This window comes from Hemitrygon akajei, chromosome 8, assembly GCF_048418815.1.
Source record: "Hemitrygon akajei chromosome 8, sHemAka1.3, whole genome shotgun sequence".
Lineage (NCBI taxonomy): Eukaryota > Metazoa > Chordata > Chondrichthyes > Myliobatiformes > Dasyatidae > Hemitrygon > Hemitrygon akajei.
The window spans coordinates 38,110,360-38,131,443 of NC_133131.1; the positions used below are offsets into that span (position 1 = coordinate 38,110,360).

General features: G+C 43.2%; 1 protein-coding gene across 1 annotated transcript in view; it reads left to right on the plus strand.

Moving 5' to 3' along the window:
* vps37d (VPS37D subunit of ESCRT-I) overlaps nucleotides 1–21,084 on the plus strand; it is a 64,315-nt gene that overhangs the window by 21,253 nt on the left and 21,978 nt on the right. Inside the window, exon 3 of the mRNA XM_073053638.1 lies at nucleotides 15,142–15,224. Within this exon, the coding sequence (XP_072909739.1) occupies nucleotides 15,142–15,224 (83 nt within the window). The remainder of the gene's footprint in view (nucleotides 1–15,141; nucleotides 15,225–21,084) is intronic.

The following is a 21,084-nucleotide window of genomic DNA, read 5'->3' on the forward strand; positions in this document are numbered from 1 at the left end:
TAGCCAGTGCAATAATTAACGACTTGTTCATTTTCTCAGGTATTTCCCCTTTATCATATATTTCATTCAGTAAATCTGTCAATCATTCAATCCTGAAATCTTTCAGCACTTGAATCATTTCTGTAGCCATGCCATCTGGTCGTAATGTCTTATTCATTTTCATGTTCCCCACTACTACTTTAACTTCTGATTTCATAATCGGTGGTCCAACCACGTTCTTAATCAGAATCAGGTTTATTATCACCAGCATGTGTCGTGAAGTTTGTTAAATTAGCAGCAGCAGTTCAATGCAATACATAATCTAGAAAATAAATAAATAAGTAAATCAATTACAGTATGCATACATTGAATAGATTAAAAATTGTGCAGAAAGCAGAAATAATACATATTAAAAACGTGAGGTAGTGTCCAAGGGTTCAAAGTCCATTCAGGAATCCAAATACACCCAAGTTATTGGGTGCATTTAAGGCAGAGATAGGTTGGTTTTTGATTAGCCAGGGCATCAAGGGGTATAGGGAGAGGGCAGGGGAGTGGGGATGACTGGAAGAATTGGATCAGCACATGATTGAATGGCAGAGCAGACTCAATGGGCCGAATGGCTTACCTCTGCTCCTATATCTTATGATCTTATGGAATCTGATGGCAGAGGGGAAGAAGCTGTTCCTGAATCGCTGAGTGTGCGCCTTCAGGCTTCTGTACCTCCTACCTGATGGTAACAGTGAGAAAAGGGCATGTGCTGGGTGCTGGAGGTCCTTAATAATGGACGCTGCCTTTCTGAGACACCGTTCCCTGAAGATGTCCTAGATACTTTGTAGATTAGTACCCAAGATGGAGACGACAAAATTTACAACCCTCTGCAGCTTCTTTCGGTCCTGTGCAGTAGCCCCCCCCCCCCCCATACCAGATAGTGATGCAACCTGTCAGAATACTCTCCACGGTATATCTATAAAAGTTTTTGAGTGTTTTTGTTGATATACCAAATCTCTTCAAACTCCTAATGACTAATGTCTCCTAATGTCCTAGTGTCTCCTAGTAGACACTGTCTTGTCCTCTTTATAGCTGCATCCATATGTTGGGACCAGGGTAGATCCTCAGAGATCTCGAAACAAAGGGAATTGAGTACAAGAGCAAGGAAATCCTCTTGCATTTGTACAGGGCCCTGGTGAGACCACACCTGGAGTATTGTGTACAGTTTTGGTCTCCAGGGTTAAGGAAGGACATCCTGGCTGTAGAGGAAGTGCAGCGTAGATTCACAAGGTTAATTCCTGGGATGTCAGGACTGTCTTACGCAGAGAGGTTAGAGAGACTGGGCTTGTACACGCTGGAATTAAGGAGATTGAGAGGGGATCTGATTGCAACATATAAGATTATTAAGGGATTGGACAAGATAGAGGCAGGAAATATGTTCCAGATGCTGGGAGAGTCCAGTACCAGAGGGCATGGTTTGAGAATAAGGGGTAGGTCATTTAGGACAGAGTTAAGGAAAAACTTCGTCTCCCAGAGAGTTGTGGGGGTCTGGAATGCACTGCCTCGGAAGGCAGTGGAGGCCAATTCTCTGGATGCTTTCAAGAAGGAGCTAGATAGGTATCTTATGGATAGGGGAATCAAGGGATATGGGGACAAGGCAGGAACCGGGTATTGATAGTAGATGATCAGCCATGATCTCAAAATGGCGGTGCAGGCTCGAAGGGCCAAATGGTCTACTTCTGCACCTATTGTCTATTGTCTATTGAAACTCAGGAACTTGAAACTGCTCACTCTCTCCACTTCTGATCCCTCTATGAGGATTGGTATGTGTTTCTTCGTCCTACCCTTCCTGAAGCCAACAATCGGCTCTTTCGTCTTACTGACTTCTCTCTTCTCGTATCTTCAGACAAGTTGACAATGCATTCTAGCCAGTATACCTGCTTTTTCCATGTGTATCAATCCCTCTTTTGCCTTCAAACACCGACAAGAAATACAAGAATTAGCACCTGTGAGCATCCTCACCTCGTACATATCGCCAGAATTGTTCCGTTTCTCGATCCCTTCACATTCTCCATGGTTCTTTCGTTCCTACATTTTCACTTGATTTCTTGGTCCAGAATTTTATACTTGATGCTGTTCTTTGGGGTGATTTTCTCTCTCTCTTTCATTAGATCCAGAATTTCATCCATCCATTTTTGTCTTTTCTCTTTTTCAGTATCGCTTCATTAGACACGTCCACCACTGCGATTTTAAACTTCAGCCAGCTTGGTGTGTCTAGCTTCAAGGCGAAGGACACTCAAGAGTTCAGAATTGAAGTAGTGCTCGTATGTCATGACATTAGAAATAAGCTGCATTCACCCTTTTGAACCTGCTCCGCTATCGTATGAGGACATGTCTGCTCTCCTACCTTAAATATCTTCCTGCATTATTTCCTTGCTTTGGTTCCCTTAGTATCCAAAGATCTACAGACCTGCCTTTAGTATACTTGATGACTGAAAATCCACAGCCCTCTGTGCGTTACTCTCAGTGGTTCACGATCCTCTTCGGGGATGACATTTCTTCATCAGATGGCTGATTATTCTCAGACCATAAATCCTGGTTCCCCCGGTTGAGGTAAACACTCTCCCAGAAGTTAAGTGCCTTGCCCCTAACAATTTGTATGTTAATTAGATCACTTCACATTTTTCTGTAATCCAGCCGCTGTAGTCAATCAAGTCTATTCATTCTATCCTCAAAAAGACAACAGGAACAAAGGGATCCCACCACAAAACATATCATTACCTCCCCCCCCCACTTTCTTCAGGGATCACCCACCCCCCCCGCATGAGTTTCTTGTCCGTTTGTCCCTCCCCACACTTACCCCTGAAATCAACCAATGTGCTGTACCTGCCCACTCACCTCCTCCCTCACCTCCATTCAGGGCCTTAAACAGTCCTTCCAGGCGAGGCAACACTTCACCTGCCAATCTGCTGGGGTCATCTGCCGTATCCAGTGCTCCTGATGCAGCCTACTCAACGTTGCTGAGACCTGTCATAAATTGGGGGACCGCTCCGTCGAGCATCTCTGCTCCACCCACCATGAATGAAACTTTCCAGTGACCTAACATTTTAATTCCGATTCTCATTCCCGTTCTAACATGTTGGTCCATGGTCCCCCCTCTTGTGTCAAGATGAAGTCACCCTCATGGTGGAGGAGCAACATCTTATATTCCACTTGGGTATCCTCCAACCTGATGGCATGAATATCGATTTCTCTTTCCGGTTTAAAAAAAATTGCCCCTTCCCTCCCTTCTTCCTCCATTCCCCACTCTGGCCTTTTACCTCTTCTCACCTTCCTCTTGCTTCCCTCTCAGTCCTGAAGAAGGGTCTCGACCCAAAACGTCGACTGTTTACTGTATTCACCTCCATAGATGCTGCCTGACATGTTCAGTTCCTCTGGCGTTTCGTGTGTGCCAAAACAGGAACACTAGCTGCACATGACTGTTCTGTTGCTCAGTACGACTATAGTTGATCTTTTACCTCAGTGTCATTTTCCTGCACTGACACCACATCCCCAGGTGCATTTTATTTTTAAAATCCCATTGATGTCTGTCTGCCTCTGGAGCACTCTCTGGTAGAGGGTTTCAAATGTTCAATACCCACTGACAGAAGAAATTTCTTCTTATTTCAGTCCTAAATGGGTGACCCTTTATTCGGAGACTGCAACCTCTGAGTCTAGACTTTCCAGCCGGGGAGAAACATTAGCCCTGCATCAATCTCGTCAAACCCCATAATATTTTATGGTTTTGATGAGATCAGTGATCATTTTGCCAAACCCACAGGTACCAGGAATCGATCTGGTGAGCCATTATTACACTCCCCCACCGTTAGCCTTCCCTTCCTTGGTTAAGGAGACCAGACCTGTTCTTTATATTCCAGGCCTGGTCTCACAAGGGTACTTAGAGCTCCAGGAGCTTGTGCCACTATTTAAAAACATAATGACTATACTAATTTTGGCCTCAGCTCCCTGTTCCTCATAATCCTTGTCTCAAAAACTTGCCCGTTGACCCAGAAGTTAGCCTTGTGATCCTTGATTAAGTTATCAATAAGGAAAGAGTCCCCTTCCATAGGTAAAGATACCAAAATAATATATATAACTGCTTTGTGTGTGATCTCATAACTGTGTCTCACTAAAACATACTATAGTGAAACTGTATTGGAATATCTGGCACTATATCCCAATACAATATCAATAAAACCCAACTCCATTCTCTTTGACAATGCTTACTGATCAATAATGATAACATTTTCAATTCCTATCCATCACTCTGAGTAACAACATTTTCTTCTCACTCTCCTTCAGTAATAATTTTAAAAATTCAATCCATGTGGATAATCCTGTAGTTCATATATGTCAAACTCAAGGCCCGTGGGCCAAATCCGGCCCACGGTGGAATTATCTTTGGCCCGCGAGATAATATCTAATTACTATTAAAGCTGGCCCCAGTAATCGAAGCGCCTATGGCGTATGATATGGCTAATGCTGAGTTTATTCAGGTACCAGGTTTTCAGGGTTTTTAGTGTTTATTCGGCAGTCTTCTTCATAAGAAACGGAATTTGTAAAGTGAAACACTTTGTAGTTATAGCAGAGACTGAGACACATGAGAGCAGGCTGAAAAAACGGAGGCAACGAAAGCTGCGTTCGCACGCGTCCGACTGATCTGGCCCGCATGAAGCTGCATTTTGCTCAATCTGGCCCGTGACCTAAAATGAGTTTGACACCACTGCGTACACGTTATATTCTGTCCGCAGTTTTCATGCCCACCTCTTTATCTAAGTAGGTGAAAGCAAGATTTAAAGATATTGGGAATCTGAAATTAAAATTTAAAATACTGGAAATACTCAGCAGGTGAGGCAGCTTCACAAAGTTCAAAGTAAATTTATTATCAAAGTACCTATCTTTCGCCATATACAACCCTGAGATTCATTTTCCTGTGGGCATAAACAGTAAATACAAGAAACACAATAGAATCAGTGATAGACAGTACCCAACAGGACAGACAAACAACCAGTATGCAAAAGACAGCAAACTGGGCAAATACAAAAGTAACGATAATAAATAAGCAATAAATATCGAGAACATGAGACGAAGAGTCCTTGAAAGTGAGTCCATAGGTTGTGGGAACAGTTCAGTGATGAGGCGAGTGAAGTTACCCTCCCTAGTTCAAGGGCCTGATGGTTGAGGGGTAATAACTGTTGCTGAACCTGGCAGTGTGGTTGCTGAGGCTCCTGTGCCTTCTTCCTGATGGCAGCAGTGAGGAGAGCTTGGCCTGGATGGTGGGGTCCTTGAGTGTGGTTGCTGCTTTCCTGTGACAGTGCTGCTTGTAGAGGTGTTCAGTGGTCGGAGGGCTTTACCTGTGATGGACTGGTCCACGTCCGCTATTTTTTGTAAGATTTTCCATTCTAGGGCATTGGTGTTTCCATTCCAGGCCGGACTCAACCGCCCAATATACTCTCCACCACACATCTATAGAAGTTTGTTAAAGTTTTAGATGACATGCTGAATCGCAAACTTCTAAGAAAGTAGAGGTGCTGTCATACTTTCTTCGTAATGGCACTTATGTGCTGAACCCAGTACAAGTCCTCTGAGGTGATTACAGCAAGGAATTTAAAGTTGCTGAACCTCTCCTCTTCTGATCCCCTGGCTCATGGACCTTTGGGTTCCTCCTCCTGAAGTCAGTAACCAGCTCCTTCATCTTGCTGACATTGAGTGAGAGGTTATAGAAACATAGAAACCTACCAGCTCATTACAGGCCCTTCGGCCCACAATGTTATGGCACACTCATCCATATTTTCAGTCTCCCTCCTGTATGCTGATTCATCACCACCTTTGATTCGGCCAACGCCAGTGGTGTCATCAGCAAACTTAAATATGACACTGGAGCAGTGCTTAGCCTCATAATCATGAGTATTAAGTGAGTAGAGCTGTGGGCTAAGAACAGAGTCTTGTGGTGCAGCTATGCTGATGGGGATTGTGGAGCAGATGTTCTTGCCAATTTGAACTGACTGGCGTCTGCAAGTGAGGAAATTGAGGATCCAATTGTACAAGGAGGCATTGAGGCCAGGACTTGAAGCTTATTAATTAGTTTTGAGGGGATGATAGTATTAAATCTGTGGAGAGAGTTGACATTGCAGTTTAATAAGCTTTCTTCAGAACTGGAAATGGGCCTATTTAACATTTATCCCCATTCGTAAATCCTTGTGATAGAGTAGAAGTTAGTGCAGTTGTTTTACCATGCCAGCAATGAATGGTAGGGGTTTGATTCCTGCCTGTAAGGGGTTTGTACGTTTTCCCCGACACCATGTGAGTTTTCTCCGGGTACTCCAGTTTCTTCCCACGTTCCCAAGATACACGGTGAGGATTAGTAAGTTGTGGGCATGCTATTTTGGCAGCAGAAGTGTGGCAACTCTTTCAGGCTGCTCCCAGCTGATCTGATGTAACACAACCGATGCATTTCGATGTACATGTGACAAATTGGGCTAACCTTGTTCACTGCCTTATCAATCTAGTTTCTCTCAGGTGCTTTAGTACAACATTCACAAGAGATTCTAGCATTGAGCCTGCGTTTTCTCTGTTCTTTTTGGAATAAATGTGTTCCACTTAATACTTTAAAATCTTGAGCACAATACCAATGTTCTTACTTATTCTGTAGACAATAAGATATCGTTATCATTTCTCCCAGTTCCTTATTTCCCATTGTATTTCTCCTCTCCATGTTTAAGGGACCCATATTTAACTTACAAACACGAGGAAATCTGCAGATGCTGGAAATTCAAACAACAACACACACAAAATGCTGGTAGAACACAGCAGGCTAGGCAGCATCTATAGGGAGAAGCGCTGTCAACGTTTCGGGCCGAGACCCTTCGTCAGGACTAACCGAAAAGAAAGATAGTAAGAGATATTTAACTTATCTCTTTTTACATGTCAGGATACTTTTACCATCTGTTTTGTATCTTGTGATTTCCTCTAATTCTATTTCCAGTGTTTATCAATATATCAATCACTCTTCTTTGAATTGCAAAACTCTCCCAAAGCTCTAACTTTATTAGTACACCAATATAAGACTCTTCCTTTAGTTATATAAAGTTAGAGACAGATTTAGATTATTGTTTGACCATGGCTTTTTTTATTCTTTAATGAGTATTTGTTCCAAATTACATGTTATTTATTTAAATAGTTGCAATTTCTTTAGTTATTAAAATTTCTAATGTAATTGTCCAATCTATTTTAGCCAACATACCCACCATATCTACAGAATTTACTTTGTTTGGTCTACTTTCAGATTATTCCCATGCTCAATATAAAATTCCATTATATTTTCATTTGCTGTTCCCCAGAGTCCCTTAACCACAGCTATTAATTAATCAGATCTCATTGCACCATATGAGATACAAATTAGCCTTGTCCTGTATTTGTTCATCCACGTACTTGAGACAAGACATATTGAAGTGTTCTGCCTACTCGTCCTCTACGTATCACACCTGAAATGAAACATTTAATGCTGGAGGTGCACAGGTCTGTAGAAAGAGGAACAAGGCTAATATTCCAGGTCAGTTATGTTTTGCTGACTGGTGGTGTAGTGGTCTCCGCATCGGACTCCGAGTGGTCCCGGGATCGAATCCAGCCGGCTCCTTGTGTCCGTGCTGGGTTGAGTGTCGAGCTAGCAACTCGGCCTCATAAAACACAGACAAATGCTTAAGAAATGGGAAGATATGCCACAAGGTGTGGAAAGGAACAACAATGTTTCATCAGAAGTTGATTTTTTATTAAATAGAACTCAGTTGAAACAATAATATCCTAAAATGCCCCAGAGGTATTGCTTGAAATCATACAGGTTTTTTATAGAGTGAAAATCCTCACTAAACACACAGGTTGTAAATCTTGGCTGTGATTCAGCTGCAGAAAGAAATTGGGCTGTGCACATTGCTAGTATCCTTATGTGGCACAGAATGCAGTGGAGGATTGACATTGGCATGCATATGAACAGTGTCGAGAACTGCCTAATCCCATTTGGAAACAACCACCACCTTGAACTGCTCAATGACACCTCCAGTACAATTTCACACAACTATCTTGACTGTACTGCTTTGCACCCTGTCACCTGGAAAAAAATGCCATTTCTTTTCCATACTTCCTTTGTCTCCTCTGTGTATGTTCCCAGGATGAGGCATTCCTTTCCATGATATTAAAGCTATTATCCTCCTTCAAAGAACGAGGTTTCCCTTCCTCCGCTACTGATGTTGTCCTCTCCCGCATCTCTTCCATTTCCCGGACATTGGGTGGCAGGGTGGAGATAGCTCTCTACTAAAGGAGATGTAAAGCGCTTCTTCCCTCCGTTAGCACCTGCTTAGCTCTCTCCCTCCCCCACCCACCCAATGGGGTCATATGAAGCCATGGGAGCAGGTGACGGATGGTTGTACGAGTAGCTGGTGCGTATCAGAAGTTCTGGTTGTGCAACCACTGACGCCAGGCAGATAATCTCTGAAGAGTATTGATAATGACTGGGGTCACCTTTCTTGTAAAGACACTGCCTGGAAGAAGGCAATGGCAAACCATTTCCACAGAAAAATTTGCTGAGAACAATTATGGTCAAAGACCATGAACACCTGTGACATATGACACAGCACACATCCACAGAAGTGGATATGAGAAGGCATTGGTGAGTAGGGTTAAAAAAAACCCCAAGGCATTCTACACGTGCATGAAAAACAGGAGGATCACTAGAATGAGGGTAGGACCACTCATGGATAGAGAAGGATAGGTGCTTGGAGATAGGGGAGGTGTTCAAGGAGAGGAACTTTGAATAGCGTAGAACAGATAAATGTTCTAGAGCAAGTTTAGGTTAAGAAAGAGGTCATGTGGAGCTTCTGAAAAACTTTAGGATAGATATGTTTCCAGAGACGGACAGGATGTACTACAGATTACTACAGGAAGCAAGGGAAGAGATTGCTGGGGAGTTGACAATGATTGCCCTTTCTGGCCACATGAGTGGTACCAGGAGCGGAGGATGGCAAATGTTGTACCATTATACAAGAAAGGTAAAGATACAATCCTAGGAATAATACATCAGTAGGCCTTCCATCATCAGTAGTCAAACTGTTGGAGAGGATTCTTGGGGGAAAGATTTGCGAGCACTTGGAGAGGCATAGACTTTTTGGGGATAGTCAGCATAGCTTTGTGAGGGGCAGGTCATGCCTCATGAGGCTAATTTAATTTTTCAAGGAGGTGACAAAACAAATTGATGAAGGTGGAGCAGTAGGTGTGCTGCATATGGATTTTAGTATCAGTTTGACAAGGTTTTTCATGGCAGCTCATCCAGAAAACCTTGCCATGGAAACTTAGGTTGGTGGATTCTGAATTGGATGCCCATAGAAGGCAGAGTGTGGTCGTGCATGGAGCGTGTTCTGCTGGGAGGTTGCAGTGTAGTGGTGTTCTGTCAGGATCTGTTCTGCTTCCTTTTGTGGTTGTTATCAATGACCTGGATGAGGAAGTGGAAGGGTGGGTTATCAAATTTAGAGGTGACGCGAAGGCTAGTGGTGTTGTGGATGTTATAGAAGGCCGTCATATTTTGCAATGAGATGTAGACAGGATGTAGAGTTGAGTAGAGAAGTTGTGATGGAGGTCAATCTGTAAGAGTGTAAAATGATACAATTTGGAGAATCAAACTTGAGGGCAGAGTACAAGGATAATAGCAGAATTCTTGGTAGTGTGGAGGAACAGGGGATCTGGGGGTGCAATCCATAGATCATGCAAGTTGCTGTGCAAGTTAATAGGGTGGCTAAGAAGGTGTATGATGTGCTGACCTTTCATTAGTCACGTGATGGATTCTGCAGCTTTGTAAAACTCTGGTTAGATCTCACTTCGAATATTTTGTTTGATTCTGGTTGCCACATTTTAGGAAGTTTGTGGTAACTTTAGAGAGGGTGAAGACAAGATTTACCAAGATGCTGCCTGAATTAGAGAGCATGTATTATGAGGACAGGTTGGCTGAGCTAGAACTTTTCTCTCTGGAGTGAAGGACGATGAAAGACAACTTGAAAGACGTCTATAGGATTATGAGAGGCATGAACAGAGTGGAACTCCAGTAACTTTATCTGGGGCACCAATGGCCAATACCGGGTGACGTCCTATTTAATGTGAATAGAGGGAAGTTTAGGAGAGTTATCAGAGGTAGGTTTTTTTTACAAGGAACTCACTGTTGTGTGTGGATGATTGCTCAGGGTGATATAATAGGGACTTTTGGTGGGGGGAAACTGAGATAAACTCATGGATGCAAGAAAAATGGAGGATTCTGAATTGTGTAGGAAGGCTAGATTGATCATGGAATTAGATTGATCAAGGCGTAGACTTGCATGGGTCAGCACAAAAATGTGGGGAATAGGGCCTGTACTCTGCTGTACTGTTCTACGTACAAATTCAAATTATCTGAATACAAAGGTTAAGGTTTGAATTGAAGGTCCTGTATTACAGGTCTAGACATCTTGATTTTTATTCCATTAACATAATGGTATTTTCACTGTTAAATGGATAAGGCACCATTACTGCTTTTTTACCAAACCACGAATGTAGCCACTGTTCCACTTAGGCAGGTATATAAACACCACATTTCCACTGTGCACATAATCATACGACACAAAAATAGGCTTTTCAACCCACCATCTATGCTGACCAAACATCTACCTTTACTAATCCTCTATATCTCTTGGTTTCTCTATTTGTTCCCACACTATCATTAATTTCAACTCCTTAATTCTACCTAAAAGGGGAATTTACGGAGCCCAGTCAACTTACCAGACTACATACCTTTGGGATGTGAGACACCACCCAGGTAGCACACAAGGTCAGGATTGAACCCTGCTCACTGGAGCTGTGTGGCAGTTTGTTGTGTCACGGTACCGTCCAATAGCTGTTGGAATTGTATCTTCTGGTTTCTTCTTTTGTTGGTTGGGCATGCATATTCATTGACCGTCCTGTAATCAATTAAAGGGACCCAGAGCAATTCCTGAAACCTGCCTGAAACCCAGAGCAATTCCTGAAACCTGCCTGAAACCCAGAGCAATTCTCTGAAACAAGGCTGAGGGCTGCCTAGCTCCATATGGTTGCCCTGGAGCCAAGAGGGGAGCCCTGACACTGGCATCGAGCCTGTGCTGATTTGATTGTCTGGCGTGGAGAGACATCCGAAGCTTGTTGGAACAAGAACACGTGACAGTAGAGGTTACACGGGGTGCACGGAGGGTGCCGTGCAGCAGATGGGTGAGGTCGGAGAAGCAGATGGTAATCATGGTGGTGCTCATTTTGCGGGCACTTCGTGGAATTTCCCCGGTGCATTACAGAGCGACGGCACAAACATATCCTCATTATCTCCTCATTATTGTCTCCCACTTTATAGTTATTCCCATCTGCTCCGGTCCCAGCTGTAATCATGGGGTACAGGGCATCAGGCTTGCAGAGCTGTTCAGGGACTGCAGGCTGATGATAAACTCATTCTGTTCTGCAGATTCAGCACTCACTTTTGGAATGGCCATGTTTCTAAAAGTCTCTTCAAATAGTTAAAATGCTTTGCCATCTGCTAAGTTAGATTTTTAAAAAATGAATGCTGATGGTCGAGTAGAAGGAAAGGAGAGAAAGGATAATTTCTTAATCAGGAATATCAAGAACATGATGTCACTAGTTATCAGTTTAGAGCAGTGGAAGGAGCAGATAGTGTGGAAGGAATAGATGCTGAGGATTTAATATCAGAGAATTGGATGGTGCAGCAGGCATGTTGATTTTAATTATCAAACCTTTTGGTGAATGCGTTCCTGTATCCCTCCTCAAATTTCCTTTGTTTAAGCCAGTCCATTGGGGTTTGACCATTTGCTCTTGGGAATAATTCCCCTTCATCAATTTTTCAAAATTTCAAACAATCTGAGTCACAATGAGGCCTTCTTTTCCAAGGAAAGCAAGCCTGGGATTTTGTGTGGCATCTGAAATCACGCTAATCCTACAATCATACAGTTATAATCTTCCCATAAACTGTATACAGGATTCGACACATTAGAATCAGGTTTTAATATCACCAACATATGTCATGAAATTTGTTAACACAAACTATATTCTACTTCAACCAGTGTCAGGGTACCAATGGAATCTCTTCAAGCCTACATCCTGTTACTCCAAGTGTAAACCATTCCAGTAGAACTTGTTTAATAATTAATTTCTGGGACTTTGTATGCACTTTGCCTAAATTTTGCATATGTAATAACAGAAGGTGCAATTCAAAAGCAATGTTTTTGCAAGCAAGAGTAAATGTACAGATGCTGGAAATCCAAGCAACACACACAAAACGCTGGAGGAACTCAGCAGGCCAGGCAGCATCTGTGGAAAAGAGTACAGTCAACATTGTGGGCCGAGACCCTTCAGCAGGACTGGAGGGCAGCAGGGATCACAGAGGGAGAACGGTGAGAGAGGGTTCCACTGAACTCCCTTCGAAGGGAAGATTTAAACTTCTTTAGGGTTTGCATCCCTGGAAGAGACTCTGCAGTGTAGTAATTCAGTCGCAAAAAGGCGAAGATCTGCAGATGCTGGAAATCCAAGCAACACACACAAAATGCTGGAGGAACTCAGCAGGCCAGGCAGCAGGACTGCTGAAGGGCCTTGGCTCGGAGCGTTGACGATACTCTTTTCCATAGATGCTGCCTGGCCAGCTGAGTCCCTCCAGCATTTTGTGTGTGTTGCAATGTTCTTGCAGCTTTCCCCCTATATTTCAAGGTGTGAAGAAGCATTGACTGGTTAATTTTTAGCCTTTCCATCAGTAACACGTCATTGATATAATAGTGAATATATTCAGTGCTGTTGGTTTGTTCTGCTTCCTTCCTCTGTGTTAACCAGTTGTCTGCTTCAGTTGTTACACACCACCATCTTTCACAGGGATGAGGACTGCATAAGTGATAGGCAGTTTATTGTTCTTAAATGGGTTCACAGCTCAGACCTTGGCGATAAATTGACAGTTTAGAGGTTCATTTGTCCAAAAGAAACGGGCACTGAAAAGGCTACGGGCATTGAGAACTTGTCAGCTTATTCATGCATGTACTGGTGGAAGGTTTCAAGTGCTGAAGAGTTGCCAGTTACAGCCTCTCCCTCACCTGCATACACTGAACACGAGCGGTTTTGGACAAGCTACACACCCTGGTAATCTGAAATGAGCTGGAACAAAAACTCTGCAGGTCAGGTGGCCTCTATGGAAAGAGAAACTTAACATTTCGGGTGTGAGACCCTTCACCAGGCTGAGGAAGAGAGAAATATAAACACGAGAAAATCCAGAGCAACACACACAAAATGCTGGAGGAACTCAGCAGGCCAGGCAGCATCTGTGGAAAAGAGTACAGTTGACGTTTCGGGCCGAGACCCGTCATCAGGACTGGAAAAGCATGTTAGGCAGAGAAAGTAAGGAAGGGCAGTGGATGGGACAAAGGGAAATTCTCTGATAGGGTGAAATAATGTGTTTCATTAAAGGTTAATCAGCTCCTTCGCTCAGCGAGTTGCCGATGTGTTAAACTCTGTGTAATAGATTATAGAAATGAAAGATAAAGAGGAAACAACAATGGCGGGAAAGGCTGCCAGTACTGATACAAAGAGTAAGAAACAAAGAATTACCTAAAGTTGGAGAATTCAGCAACACACACAAGATGCTGGAGGAACTCAGCAGGCCAGGCAGCATCTGTGGAAAAGAGTACAGTTGAGACCCTTCGCCCAAAACGTAAACTGAAGTTTTTTTCATAGATGCTGCCTGGCCTGCTGAGTTCCTCCAGCATTTTGTGTGTGTTGCTTGGATTTCCAGCATCTGCAGATTTTCTGTTCTTTGGGATTGGAGAATTCAGCATTGAGTCACGCAGGGTGCAAAACGCCTGGACAAGTAAAAGGGAAGTGTTGTTTCTCATGCTTGCATTGGCATTTATTGAAACAGTGCAGAAGTCCACGGGCAAAAGGCCAGAGTGAGATTGGGATGGTGAATTAGAGTGACAGGCCACTAGCTCTTCACTGCCTGCCCTTTCACCTTTTCCTTTCCCAGTAACTCAGTCAGTCTTTCCAGGTAAGATGCCAAATCGCTTCTGCTTCGAGGATTTGGAGTTCACAATGTGGTCCCTCTACATTCAAGAAACCAAATGCAGTTTGGCCATCCACAAAAAATGGAATTTCCTTGAGGCCAACCATTTTAATTCCTATTCCAACATGTCAGTCCATGGCCTCATCCTTTGCCACGATAAGGCCACTTCTAGGGTGGAGGAGCAATGCCTCATGTTCCGTCTAGATAGCATCCAACTTGATGGTATGAACATCAATTTTGGGTTTTTCCCTCCCCCTTCTGTCTTCCATTCCCCACTCTGGCCTCTCACCTCTTCACTTCACCTGCCTATCACCTCCCCCAGTGCCCCTCCTTCTTCCCTTTCTCCTATGGTACACGCTCCTCTCCTATCAAATTCCTTCTTCTGCAGTCCTTTACCTTTCACACCACCTGGCTTCACTTACCTCCTAGCTAGTCATCCTTCCCCTCTCCCACCTTATTCTGTCGTCTTCCCCTTTCCTTACCACTCCTGAAGGAGTGTCCTGGCCTGAAATGTCGACTGTTTATTCATTTCCACAGATGCTGCCTGACCTGCTGAGTTTTTCCAGTATTTTGTGTGTGTTGTGGGACTCTTCCCAAGAGTCACCCTGAGCTTCTGTTACCAGACAATAATTCCTCATCCCACCCCTATTCTTACCTCTTGGCACTGTTATTTTTTTAGTTACCCATCTCCTTTGCTGAATCACACATCCTCAGTCTTCACTAATGATTGTCAAATGAAATCTAATGATATAGTTTGGAGCAAAACACGAAACTCAGTAGGTCAGGCAGCATCTAGGAAAAGACTAAATAGTCAACTTTGGAGATTTATTAGATGAAGGATTATCATCGTGACCTTTCAGGTGGTAATGATTCTTAATCTTTCAAAGTGGTCAAACTGTCACCTGGTGAATTCATACATTTGTTCCCAATCTAGTGAGATAACAGAACTCTGCAGAAATGGAACTCCGAGTTGGTGATGTTTCTTTGTGCAAGGATTATATTTACTGCTGTGATCTTCTGACTGGATTTACTTCCTGTCTCCACAGCTGCTTACCTGGAGAGACATAGCCCCAAGTCTGCACTGGAACACCTGCAAAGAGATATGGTCAAAAAGGAAGAGGAATCTGAGGTGAGATTTGGACACAGCTGAAGCCCTTGTATCCCCTTTCCTGATTTTTAGTCCTACAACACAATCAATTACCTTAAAAACTGAAGTTAAGTTATTTTCTGTTGTATGGGATCATGAATATTTAAACAGGCATCTTTATCTACCCCCCACCCCCCACCTTTTTATTCTGGCATCTTCCCCTGCCTTCTCAGTCCTGAAGAAGGTTCTCGGCCCGAAACGTCGACTGTTTATTCATTTCCCTAGATGCTGCCTGACCTGCTGAGTTCCTCCAGCAGTTTGTGTGTGCTGCTTTGGATTTTGAAAGTCTGCAGACTTCCTTGTGTTTATCTTTATCTATATTTTGTCATTTTAATTATAGTGATGTCCAAGTGTTAAAAGACCCAAATGTGAGCAGGCAGTCTCAAATCTGACCCAGTCATGATGTTAACAGAATGTTCAAGGAGAGGGATCCAAAATTATTATGTGGGTTATTTATACCTGCAGACAGATGCTCTGAGATAATTGATAGTTTAAATTACATTCCACTTTTATTAGCCCATCTGATTGTGAGCTGTGAAGACATCAAATTAAGCACCTCAGAGACAAAAGTCCTTTGCTTGGGAATGTTTTCATACTGCTTAATCAAATGGATTAACACCTTTGTGTTAGTTTGATTTTTCTGAGGCTTCCTTTCTCCCTCCCTTGAATCTGAGACGAAAGGTCGTGAGCTCAAAGCTGCAGCTCGGACTGGGTATTTGTGATGGGAAAGATGCTCGCGCTTGTCGTAGGTCATCCTGACTCAGGTGGGAGAGTATTCGAGTAGTCACGAGCAGAGTTCAAGCGTTGATGAAGTCCCCCAGGTTTTCTGGTCTGGGAGGCCTCTGTTGATGTGGAAATTTGATGGTGTTTCAGGAGCTTCTGCAGGTTTAAATAGGAGTTAGGAGATGGCCACAACTTAAAATAAAACAGTGCAGGGACAGGCTTTTAAGCTCACCGTATCTGTGCCGCCCATGATGTCAAATTAAATTAATCTCATCTGCCTGTCTATGATCTCTATCTCTCCGTTCACTGCCTGTTCATGTGTTTTCATAAATGCCTCTTAAACATTGCTATTGTATCTGTTTCTATAACCTCCCCTGGCAGCATATTTCAGACATTTACTACTCTATGTGTATTTTAAAAACAAACTTGCCTCACATTGTGCTGATGACACAAAGGTTGAGGGTGTTGTGGATAGTCTGGAGGGCTGTCAGAGGTTATAGCAGGACATCAGTAGGATGCAGAACTAGACTGAGAAGTGGCAGATGGACTTCAACCCAGATAAGTGTGAAGTGGTTCACTTTGGTAGGTCCAATTTGAAGACAGAATATAATACAAATGGTAAGATTCTTGGCAGTGTGGAGGATCTGAGAGATCATGAGATCCGTGTCGATAGGCACTCAAAGCTGCTGCGCAGGTTGAGAGTGTTGGTAAGAAGGCGTATGGTGCGTTGGCCTTCATCAACCGTGGGACTGAGTTCAAGGGCCGTGAGGTAATGTTACAGCTAAATAAGACCTTGGTCAGCCACTTGGAGAACTGGGTTCAGTTCTGGTCACCTCACTACAGGAAGGATGTGGATACTACAGAGAGAGTGCAGAGGAGATTTACTTGGATGTTGCCTGGATTGAAGGGCATACTTTATGAGAATAGGTTGAGTGTACTTGGACTTTTCTCCTTGGAGCGACAGAGAATGAGAGGTGACCTGATAGAGGTGTTTAAGATAATGAGGGGCACTGATCGTCTGGATAGCCAGAGGCTTTTTCCCAGGGCTGAAATGGCTAACATGAGGGGGCACAGTTTTAAGGTGCTTGGAAATAGGTACCAAGGGGATGGCAGGTGTAGGTTTTACACACACAGAGTGGTAGGTGTATGGAATGCACTGCTGGCGACGGTGATGGAGGGGGATACAATAGGGTCTTTTAAGAACTAGGTACATGGAGCTTAGAAGAATGGAAGGCTATGCACTAGGGAAATTCTAGGCAGTTTCTAGAGGAGGTTACACGGTCAGCACAACATTGTGGGCTGAAGGGCCTGTAATGTGCTGTAGATTTCTATGTTCTATATTACCTTCATTCTCTCCTTAACTATATAATGGTTTACCATTTTTACTGTGGGGATTAAAACTGACTATCCACCTGATCTGGCTTCAAAGTCCAAAGTCAATGTATTATCAAAGTACATATATGTCACCATATACAACCCTGAGATTCGTTCTTGTGGGCATACTTAATAAATCCAATATCCATAAAAGAATCAATGAAAGCCCACCCCACCAGGGCAGATGTCCTGTGTGGCAAAAGATGACAAACTGGACAAATGCAAAAAGATAGAAGGAAAAAAAAGTATTAATAATAAATAAATAAGCTATAAATATTGAGATCGTGAGCTGAAGAGTCCTTGAAAGTGAGTCCATTGATTGTGGGAACAGTTCAGTGATGAGGCAAGTGAAGTTGAGTGAAGTTATCCCCTCTGGTCAAGAGCCTGGTGGTTGAGGGGTAGTAACTATTACTGGACCTGGTGGCTGAGGGTTAGTAACTGTTACTGGACCTGGTGGCTGAGGGGTAGTAACTGTTACTGGACCTGGTGGCTAGGGGTTAGTAACTGTTACTGGACCTGGTGGCTGAGGGTTAGTAACTGTTACTGGACCTGGTGGCTGAGGGGTAGTAACTGTTACTGGACTTGGGGTTTGAGCACTGATCCTTCTGTACCTTTTTTCTGATGGCAGCATGAAGAAAAGTGGATGACCTTGGGTGGTGGGTGTCCCTGATGATGGATGCTGCTTTCCTGCAACAACGCTCCATGTAGCTGAGTTCGATAGTGGGGAGGGCTTTACCTGTGATGGACTGGGCTATATCCACTACTTTTTGTAGGATTTTCTGTTCAAGGGCATTGGTGTTTCTATACCAGGCTGTGCTGCAGCCAGTCAATATATTCTCCACCACACATCTATAGAAGTTTGTCAAAGTTTTAGTTGCCATGCCAAATCTTTGCTAACTTCTAAGGAAGTAGAGGCACTGCTGCACCTTCTTCATAATTGCATTTACAAGGTGGGCCCAGGACAGGTCCTCTGAAATGCTAACAGCAAGGAATTTAAAGTCGCTGACCCTCTCCACCTCTGATGAGGATTGATTGGCTCATGGACCTCTAGTTTCCTCCTCCTGAAATCAATAATCAGCTCCTTGGTCTTGCTTACACATTGAGAGAGAGGTTGTGAAGTGGCACCACTCAGCTAGATTTTCGGTCTCCTCCTGTATACTGATTCTTCACCACCTTTGATTTGGCCGACAATAGCGGTGTCATCGGCAAACTTAAAGATGGCATTGGAGCTACGTTTAACTTCACAATCACAAGTATAAAGAGAGTAGAGCAGGGGGACTAAGCACACAGCCTTGTGGTGCTCCTGTGCTAATGGAGATTGTGGAAGAGATGTTGCTGCCAATCCGAACTGACTTGCGGTCTGTGTATGAGGAAAACGAGGAACAAGTTGCACAAGGAGGTATTGGGGCTAAGGTCAATGAAATGACACCTGCTGTGGAGCCGATGCTCCGGTAAGCAAATTGGAGCAGATCCAAGTCACTTCTGAGGCAGGAGTTGATATGTTTCATCACCAACCTCTCAAAGCACTTCATCACAGTGGATGTAAGTGTTACTGGGTGGTTGTCATTGAGGCAGATCACCATGTTCCTCTCAGGCACCTGTGCTTCTTATAAATTTATTTACTTCTATCAGGATATCCAGTGAAAACAATCCCAGTTTGTCCAATCTACCCTTATAGCTGGTGCACTCTGATCCAGACCTCATCCTGGTGAACCTCTTCTACATCTTTACCAAGCCTCCACACTCTTTTCATAGTATGGCATCTAGAACTGCACACAATACTCCAAATGTGACCTAACTAAAGTTTTATACAGTTGCAATATTCACTCAGTAACCACTTTAGTGGAACCCAGTGTGGTATTCTGCTGCTGTAGTCAATCCACTTCAAAGTTTGACATGTTGTGCATTCAGAGGTGCTCTTCTGCATACCGCTGTTGTATGGTTATTTGAATCACTGTTGCCTTCCTGTCAGCATGAACCAGTCTGGCCATTCTCCTCTGACTGCTCTCATCAACAAGGCGTTTTCACGTCAGAACTGCTACTCAATTTTTCCTGTTGTTTTTCACACCATTCTCTGCACAAAAATCCCAGGAGATCAGTAGTTTCTGAGATACTCAAATCACCTCATCTGGCACCAACAATCATTCTACGGTCAAAGTCATTAAGATCACATTTCTTTCCCATTCTGATGTTTGATCTGAAAAACAACTGATTTGACCTTATTTGCATTACTAAATTCAACCAGGGCTGGAAGTCATTATGCTGCTTGGAGAGAGATGTGACATAGACTCAGTGGCAACTTTATGAAGTACACCTGTACACCTGCTCATTACCGTAGATTCCGGATTATAAGCCGCTACTTTTTTCCCACATTTTGAACAGCTTTGAACTCTGCGGCCTTTAATCCAGAGCGGCTAATACATGGTTTTTTTTCATGCCGCCTCGTAAACATTTTGCCTCGTAACAGTAGACCAATAAAATTGATGAGTAGTTCACAGAGGTCCAATGAAATTGTACGATAAATCAAGCGCACTTTCACAATTAAATTATTGTAAATCAGTCATTTGTACTCACCCTCATCAACATGGAAAACACTCGAAGAAAAGCATTGTGCTGCCTTTATGGCAGTTACTTAGTTTATAATATTTTCGCTTAGTAATTCATTTGTTAGTTAAAGTTAGAAGTGTTTTAACTATATTTGTTTTCTGTACTACATCCCGGGATGCTATGACGTCACACCCGGTTTCGCCGCGTCTTGTGGGATATATACGGGAAGGTGGGGGCATTACATGAGCGCGTCAGACCCGATTAGACCCGATCGCGTTACGCGAGCTCATCAGACCCGAGCGCGTCAGACCCGAGCTCATCAGACCCGAGCGCGTCAGACCCGAGCACATCAGACCCGATTAGACCCGATCGCGTTACGCGAGCTCATCAGACCCGAGCGAAAACGCTGCTTTTAAGTTAAAGGCGATCAATAACTTTTCCTGGTAGGCTGCAGTATATATATTTTTACCAGTCGCTAGGAGATATTGGAATGTTGTTCGTGCTGTTCAGTAAAAAAGTATATGCAACGTAATTTGTGTTACCGATACGTATGTATATTTAAAAGTAGCGGTGCGGCCTAAAATCCGGTGCGGCCTTTACAATTAAAAAATTGATTTTATTTCTAAAATTAGAGCCAGCGGCTTTTAATCAGGTGCGCTCTGTAGTCCGGAATCTACGGTAATGTAAATATCTTATCAGCCAATTATGTAACAGCAACTCAGAATCAGTTTTATTGCAAACTACATGAGACATGCTGGTGATGATAAATCTGATTCTGAGTTGCTGTCACATGATTGACTGATAAGATATTTGCATAAATTACAGGTGTACTCAATAAAGTTGACACTGAGTGTATGCCACATCTCTCTCCAAGCAGCATAATGACTTCCAGCCTTGGTTGAATTTAGTAAATACTATCTTTTCCAAAGAGATATATGTATACAAATATAAAATTAGAAACAGGAATAAGTCACGTGTCCCTTAAGCCTAATTGACTATTTAAAGATTTAACGATGATCTTTGTTACATGTATATCGAAACATAGAATGAAACGCACCTTTTGCATAAACGACCAACACAATTTGAGGATGCACTGGGGGCAGTCCGCAAATGTCACCATGTTTCTGGTGCCAACATAGCATGTCCAGAACTTACTAGTGCTAACCTGCATGTCATTGGAATGCAGGAGGAAACCCAC